The sequence below is a fragment of the Pecten maximus genome, chromosome 5 (genome assembly GCF_902652985.1).
Source record: "Pecten maximus chromosome 5, xPecMax1.1, whole genome shotgun sequence".
NCBI classification, from domain to species: domain Eukaryota; kingdom Metazoa; phylum Mollusca; class Bivalvia; order Pectinida; family Pectinidae; genus Pecten; species Pecten maximus.
Window position 1 is genome coordinate 1,428,609 of NC_047019.1, and position 8,763 is coordinate 1,437,371.

The 8,763-nt window shown below is 37.2% G+C and overlaps 1 protein-coding gene across 1 annotated transcript; it reads right to left on the reverse strand.

Annotated features, from left to right (window-relative positions):
• Positions 1-5,754: 5,754 nt before the first annotated feature.
• On the reverse strand, positions 5,755-8,020 carry LOC117326800. The gene has a single exon (XM_033883524.1). The coding sequence runs from the start codon at positions 7,588-7,590 to the stop codon at positions 5,872-5,874; it is 1,719 nt and encodes a 572-aa protein (XP_033739415.1). The 5' UTR covers positions 7,591-8,020; the 3' UTR covers positions 5,755-5,871.
• Positions 8,021-8,763: the final 743 nt, after the last annotated feature.

Sequence of the window (8,763 nt, forward strand, 5' to 3'; positions counted from 1 at the left end):
AACCGTTTTACAAATCAAGGTAGTATAAATATATCTGTTTTTATCCTGGCACTGCATTGTCGGAATAAGCGGTGTTTTAGAATCTTAGCACGTGCGTCAATTCGACTGACCTACTTCCAAGTGAAACAACATTTAAAATGGTACAGTGCTACTGTTTCACTTAAAATGTTTATTTTGATGGCTGTTGCATGATAAATAGAATACATGGTCAGTGTCTTAAAATATATAAGCTCGCCAAGGCTCGCCACTTTTGTCTTTCTTTACCCTCGCCAAAATACAGCTTATATTTAAGACGATGACCATGTATTCTCTCTCTATATAAACCTTTACTGTAAACAACCACATTATCACTTTTATATGGATTTCATAATCCAAGGCTCTAGCTTCATATGCACTAAGAATTATGTTCATTTGTCGGCCCATGTAAATTCTACAATGTCACCCCCCCCCAAAACAAAACAAAACAAAAATTAAACAAAAAACAAAAACAAAAACAACAAAACAGAGAGAAAAAAATTAAAATAAAAAAAATAGCACCTTCTCAGCTGTTCATATGTAGAATTTAATCTCTATTTTGAGATAAAACAGTTAATGCTGGCTGTGATATGAATGAAAATGTTATTACTTTCCTCGGCTCATTGCGAAATACTGAACGAGTGAAATGTAATGTGTAGTTTTTTATACAAATATTTCATCTCCGTGTCAATTTCATTCTTTCAGGATTAACACAGTGGGTAATTCAGAGCAGAAATAAAGTGGGCTTAATTATGGAGTTTTGTTTTGTTTTGAAATGGTGACATATTTACGTTACCGTTTTCACAAAATTAAAACCTCAATCAATGCCGAATATTGGGAGACCCATTACCTCTCAATTATTAAGTTTACAAACAAAGATGAGTACAATGTACAATTGTATATCAGAATCATAGATATTGAACCCATCATTTTTTTTGTATGAAATTTGAAATACGAGATCAAATCCTATTATATTGTTGAGTTCTCATCTCATTAGAGGGCACTATCTGTATGCTTATTAGGGGGGGGGGGGTCCTGACCCCTAGGACCACCCCCAGGATCCGCTAGTGTGGGTGATACGACATTCCGTGTCATAACACATTTGGAAATGTGTAAACTACGTCATAGATGTCGCTTTCCTCTCCCATTGTTGACTAGCCTGAGAGTTAGCGAACAGTCCGGCGTCGGAATAACTATCGGTGCTTTCCTCTTTACCAGTGTGGTATTAGAAGACATCGCTCCTCGAAGCAATATCATGTTTAATAAATAAATATCTCTAAACCACCAGTTTCTGTATACGTATTGTTGTATGTGTTACTTTGGATTCCCTCAAACTTAACATCGAAGAAAAGGTTTGGGTTCAAAGAACTTCCAGAAACTATAGCCAGGCGCCAGGCAGCTAAACAATATCCAAATAATGGGAAGCTTGTAGACTGGACAGACAGAGTTCTGTCACTCGCCAATAAAACCGACAAGCATCGAGTTTACGTATCAACAAGATGGTGTAGCTGACAAGTAGGCCGGACACCATGTGGTGAATTTAAAACTCACAATAATTGAGGAGGTTATCGATACCATGGGGTGGTGGTGCCAACATAGCAGAAAGGCCATCATGGAAGACAAGCAAATTTCAGGAATTTATATCCCCCGCTTTTGTGACATATTGTAGGTAAATGTTTTTGAGGAGTCAACATGGTTTAGCTCGACAGAATGTTGATCCATATATAAATGTGTTGCTTGAAAATCGAAGAAAAAAATTGAGTCTTATGCAGAAGTTAGATGTTTTATTTAAAACGTATTTCAGGATAAAGTGAACCATTTTTGCAAGATCTGCCATCACCAAACCATATCACGAATTTGGCTGAGCCCTTAATAAACTTAATCCTGTTCCTAAGTTTGAAGACTTCCGGAAAAAAATATTTATTAGAGGTATTTAACGGCAAATAACAATGTTTTTCATAAATTAAGGGACGATAACTCTGATACCAAGTTTGATGATAATCGGATAATATTTGTGAGAGTTATTGCATCGAAACAGCAGAAAGGGACGTTTTTACTTAATCTGGCAATCTAACTTGGTTGAGTCCTTCAGGCTTTAAACCATGTTGCCAAGTTTGAACAAAATCCTTTATTGTTTGTTGCAGTAATTGCATGGAAAGGAAGCGTGACAGACAGACAGACGGACGGTGATACGGACAAGATCGACTTATGGGGTGAAGTGTTTTGTCTGAGAACTTGTGGATGCAAGGCACAAGTTTTAAGTTGATATGGACATCACCTTTAATTTCCGTTCATTCCGTCGCTAAAAAAGCACATGCGCAGTGAGATTAATGATGAATTATGGGAAAAAACACAAATTTACATTAAATTTCCTCTCCTATAGGTGACGAAGATTTTTGCACGGAATGAATCGTTAATTCACCCCACAAGTATATCTGAGTGAGAGTGGACGGACGGACAGACAATCCCAAATTGATATCCCTCAATTCGGTGAAAACGGGGGGTAAAAAGACTATCTGATTCAGTGGCCGTACCTTGAAAATTACACTGATATCCATTCGAAACCAGTGAGATCAAGGTCGCAACTTCGAAAGTCGGTCTTTTCCAAGTTATATGCAAAGTCATGGGTATATAAAAACGAAGAGGACAGCCACCTTCTGGGCAGGTATAACTTCTCAACAGAACACTATTAACCATCCTTTGTCTTAGTTCTAACGTGAATAGGATGGTTATACCTTCTCCAGATCCCTAGGGCTTTGTGGTGCTACCGTAAACAAGCTAATGCTGGGTCGCGAAATCAACCAACAAGAAGATTTGATGTTCAGGTCACCATCATCAGGAAAGAGTTCTAATGTGGACGAATATTTCGGGACATTGGAGGAATCTATTTCTCTTGCACGCGAGACTGCACGCGAGACTGCACGAAACATCGTGAGTACAACCCAACATATATTATATATATATATGATACATTAAAGTTAAACTGAACCATGTTTAAGTAATATTTACCCATAAGAGTAGGATTTGTATGTCTCTGTCATAAGCATAGGAATGATTTTACACTGGTTTAACTGTAGGAAACTTAACGCAAGCACATTAAAGCGACTGTAACTACAGGAAGCTTAACTCAAGCACATTAAAGCGATTGTAACTGTAGGGAGCTTAACTCAAGCACATTAAAGCGACTGTAACTGAAGGGAGCTTAACTCAAGAACATTAAAGCGACTGTAACTGTAAGAAGCTTAACTCAAGCACATTAAAGCGACTGTAACTGTAGGGAGCTTAACTCAAGCACTTTAAAGCGACTGTAACTGTAGGAAGCTTTACTCAAGCACTTTAAAGCGACTGTAACTGTAAGAAGCTTAACTCAAACACAACAAGCACATTAAAGCGATTGTAACTGTAGGGAGCTTAACTTAAGCACATTAAAGCGATTGTAACTGTAGGGAGCTTAACCCAAGCACATTAAAGCGACTGTAACTACAGGAAGCTTAACTCAATCACATTAAAGCGATTGTAACTGTAGGGAGCTTAACTCAAGCACATTAAAGCGACTGTAACTGTAGGGAGCTTAACTCAAGCACTTTAAAGCGACTGTAACTGTAGGAAGCTTAACTCAAGCACATTAAAGCTATTGTAACTGTAGGGAGCTTAACTCAAGCACATTAAAGCTATTGTAACTGTAGGAAGCTTAACTCAAGCACATTAAAGCGATTGTAACTGTAGGGAGCTTAACTCAAGCACATTAAAGCGACTGTAACTGTAGGGAGCTTAACTCAAGCACATTAAAGCTATTGTAACTGTAGGAAGCTTAACTCAAGCACATTAAAGCTATTTTAACTGTAGGGAGCTTAACTCAAGCACAATAAAGCGACTGTTACTGTAGGGAGCTTAACTCAAGCACATTAAAGCGACTGTTACTGTAGGGAGCTTAACTCAAGCACATTAAAACGACTGTTACTGAAGGGAGCTTAACTAAACACATTAAAGCGATTACTATTGTAGAAACGCTGGTTTCCTCTGGTGAACTTTGTTTAATATACAGCAATGCACGAGCCTATACCGTAAAACTGTTCTATAAATATATGTTAATGGTTTTAAAACACACTGTTTATCTCAGTTGGTGTAATAAACAATGTGCTACACGGAGAAAGCCAAAGTGAGTAGGTTATAAATGATTAGCAAGAAGGTATGAACAAAAATAGGTACTTAGCAAGAAAACACTTTTCTGAGAAATAAAATACACAGATAAATTATCAAACATTTGGACGTTTTCAGAATGATGCATCAAAAATGTAATGTTTAGTGTTTGTACGCCGCTAAATTGATGCAGAAATAGGACATTATTTTGCGACAACCTGGAAAATTGTTTGAAGAACTAATATGTGTGTTTTTCATTAAATTCATCTTTGGAACCCTCGCACACTTCTTTATACGTTGTTTTTCTGTGTATGAATACCTCACCACGTTTATCGCAGTTTTAACAATTGTTACTCGGTATTTAGTGTGATTCCTATAATGATATAAATGCCCCCCCCCCCCCCCCCCCCCCCCCCCCCCCATCCGATGGACGTATATTATTTATTCTATTTTATATTATAATTATGATAGTATGAATGTTATGAATTAGTACACTTACTAGATGAAATATAGTATGGACAACCTTATTAATTAGTGGATTAAAATTGGTTGCATATTTACTGCTTATATATTTCTATTGCTCATAATCGTGCCCTATATTAATTATTTTTCTTATAATCATTTCTCAATCGTACTTCTATCAAATTCAAGTAATCACTCTCCAACTATGCAACCTTACGGAATCCACTAAATATATTATCTAACTAATTTTGCCTTTCTTAACTGTCATTATCAAATTAAAACTCAGAATGTTGTATCCATGACTGGTCCCCAAAGCTTATGAGTGGATGACCAGCAGCTACCTAGCTGTTATGGACTTTACTGGTCGGTATCCCACAGGCGGAGGGAATCCTGTTTTGGTTACAGGATTTTAAATTTTTTTATAAAAATAAACTGGATGAAATATATTAAATAAAATCGACAAATTATACTCGATTCAGAGTTGTCCCTACATAACTGATATCTCACTATATTATATATTATATGAATGATGTTAACATGTATATACTCATTGTTACTAAATGGAGAGAACTTACATAGGCTATGCCTGTTGTTCAATCCTTTTTCTTTCAGAAATATCTTCTTTGAGAAATAAAATTTGTTGAAATGAAATTATCGTTATTACAAAGTAATAAACTGGTAGTTATTGGATTTTAAGAGTTTTGAAGCTGCTTTGTATAGATAAGTATATTGTAAAGCTGACCTTGTGTACACGTGAGAATACCAGACCGATGAACCTTCTCCTCTGAGTGTTTAATTAATAGAACATGTACCTAATTACAGTCACTAATACTAATTACTCTTGATTTCATCGCCCATCAGCGACCTAGGCGGATTCTACTTTCTTTTTCTACTGTATTTATACTATATAAAATATATCATGCGTCGATGGTTACGATTGCTATGTTTGTCACACATGTATTTATGGAGAGGAGGCGTTTATGAATAAGAATCATACATTTAAAGTAAATACAGATGTCATAAAAATATACATCAAATAAATATTGTCAATCATACTGTAGATACATAAAGTAGCTATTAACAATTATAATGAAAAAAAAAAAAAAAAAGATAAAATAAATAAAATAAATAAACAAATGTTTTAAAATGATTTATTTCACATACATGTATTTATATCTGTCTGATGGAATACACTAATTATCTTGATCACACGTAAGACTAATAGTACTAACAGTTTTATCATAATACTTGTCCTCAGAAAACATACTCCAGAGAATCCGTGATACTATCACGTAAACGTTTGGGCAGTGGCAACCGCGCGGCTTGGTCTATTTTCCGGCCACAACTGACCCACACAGTAAACACACACCACTTACGAAGTGACCAGACGTCCGAAACTCGCTTCTCGTACTCGTCCTTGATTCCCGCCAAAATCCGCGCGTGTTTCGATGACGGCTGCTCAAAACTAGCCGCCATGTTGTTGAAGATTTCAAACGAATCTCGCAACGCTGCTTGGGCCATCGAGTCCATAACAAATGTACTGTGCTGTACATCTACAACGTGTGAGCTGTCAGAGTTTGTAGCGTATGCCAAAAGTTGTTCGAAAAACACATTTATAGGGTAATACCCGTATACCATTACATCCGGGTTTGCGCCATGACGTAGAAGAAGTTTTAGCATTTTCCCGCCAAGTCCAATTTTCGGAGCAATTCTGCAGAAACAATGTAGACTGTTTCCGTAGGTATCACACTGATCTTCAACTCGTCCCACGTAGTTTAAATCTGCTCCGTGTTTCAGCAAGGCCTCTGTACATTTCCCTAGATGACTTCTGAGAGAAAGCTTTTGTTCAATTTGTACCTGTTCCGAGTACTTCCCAATGGTGTCGAACAAACAATGCATGGCAGAGGAAAATGCAGCTCTTCCAAACGCTGCAGCTGCATTGAATTTTCTTTTCGTAAGCTCCTTTTCGAATTCTAGTTCGTCAAAGTTTGGGTCAGCACCAGCATTGAGCATGATCAGAAGACATGCTAGGAGATATGGGGACGAGTTGTCCAAGTCATGACACGACGAGTGGGATAATAGGCTATACAGTGGGTATGTCCGATAGGGAAGACACTTCGACAAGTCGTGTGAATGCTTGATGAGGAGAGTCGTGACGGTAAGCAATGATTCATACCAAGATTTCTTAAATGAGAGACTGTATGAGAAGAGAACATGATACAGATTCATGCCACCAAACAAAGAACTGATGTCAGGTTTTAGTCCCAATAAAACGTCCAAACATTCTGGTCGGGCCATTTTCAGGGCAACTCCAACAGCATTTTTAATGTCCTCTTCTGTCGGCTTGTGTGATAGAAGTAAGCGGAGAGCGGGCGGGGAGTCCAGCTCACAAGCTAGGTTAACATAAGCCTCCTTGGTACTCTTAGCTTTATGCCTTACTTTGCCTCCATAAAAATGGTCTAGGATAGTATACACACAGCCAATATGCCCGTACTCGCCAGCTATGTCCAGAGGAGACAACTTATCTTTACCGCTCATCACGGGTATCCTCATGGCTTTAGGGGAATCCCCACTTAACCCTGTCGGGCCGTAATATTTGAACTCCATTGGGGTATTGTCTTGGCCTCGTTCTTGAATCAACATAGAAAGAATTGTCTTGTGTCCAAGTCTTGCACACAAGTGAAGATATGGCACTGAAGGAGATTCATGAGGAAGTTTGAAATACCCTTTATGGAAGAACAGTCCTACAGCCTCGATGTTATTGGTTATTATAGCGTGATGTAGAATATCGAGGTCATCCTGGTCCATATACCATTCAATGGCAGCCTTGGAAAATTTGTCGATTCCGTCTTTCAATAACGACGCTTCATTTGTAGATTTCAGTAAATCGACAATACTTTTAACGCTTTCAGCCGGTTTATCCATGACAGAAGAAAATGGAGTTACTTGTGGTGTCTTTTGTAAACGAAGCATGTATTCATTACGGCAATAAATTGTTTCGCCATTCCTATGTTTGTGACATTGTCAGGTCATAAGCACCATAGTTTTTTGTTGTGACATGTAACACGTATACATGTGTAGTAGGAGTTTTAACACATGTACAGTACATGAGCGGGGCCTACACATTTAAATGCCCGATACATACATTATAGGTCTATAGAGTTACAGCGTTGTCCTTTGGGTCTCTTCTCTTCTCTTCTCTGTTGTGTTGTTTGCTTAAATGATCTTAATCTACTGTGTCCATTTAAAAACATCTACATCGATAAATGTTAGGCAAGTCGCTGGTATCGGTTTAAATGCACTCACGCATACCTGTTCCGACTACCAGTGATAAGTGTTAATGATTTATAATGACACACGAAAAGTTGCGTGCATAGTTTCCTGATCATGGTCATTGAGGTGTTCGTTGTTATTGATTCTATTCAACTATAAACTCGACATTATCAAACATTTGTACGACCTAAATCTGATCAAACTAAAGTTTGAAGCAGAAATAGTAGAACAGTCCGGACAATCCTATAATTACGATTTATAAAGTATTTTGAACCTAATTCTGTTTTAAGTTAAAAATATGTCTGTATACCTGTACATCATTCCAATGTTTATTATCTAGTTGAATAAAAAAAAATAGGCTTTGATTATGACAGAGTCTTAATTCAACATTTTCTGCATTATACTTTGTATAATACCTCATGCAATTTCCAATTTATATGTAGTGTGTAATTGATAAGACTTTTTTGTGTGTTTAGTAACACTTTACCTTATATAACCTAAATTTATGTGTGGTGTGTAAGAGGTTTCACCTAATGTAATATCTTATAGGGTATATTACTTCAGAAATTTTTATTTCAGCACCTTTAGAATCTTAAGGTCAATACTTTTCTTTCATTTAATGCACCGCATATCTGAACACTGTAATAAACAATGTAATGCCTATTTTTATGGACATGGAATTTCTGTAGTATTGAATTCTCCCTCTTTTGTTCACCGAATCAGGATCATCATAGTATCATTAAAAAGTCTTAGCCTGTTGTTTTTCAGAAGGAATTTCTTGTAAATGAAAAGTTGACGACAGACAGCTGTCTCGGGAAGGACGGAACAATGGCCACCGCACCATGGCATAATATCAGTTGTCCTTAGGGCAGG

Bases quoted from the DNA above. Each gene is read 5' to 3' on its own strand.
- LOC117326800 (XM_033883524.1), bottom strand. From the start codon at position 7,590: ATGCTTCGTTTACAAAAGACACCACAAGTAACTCCATTTTCTTCTGTC.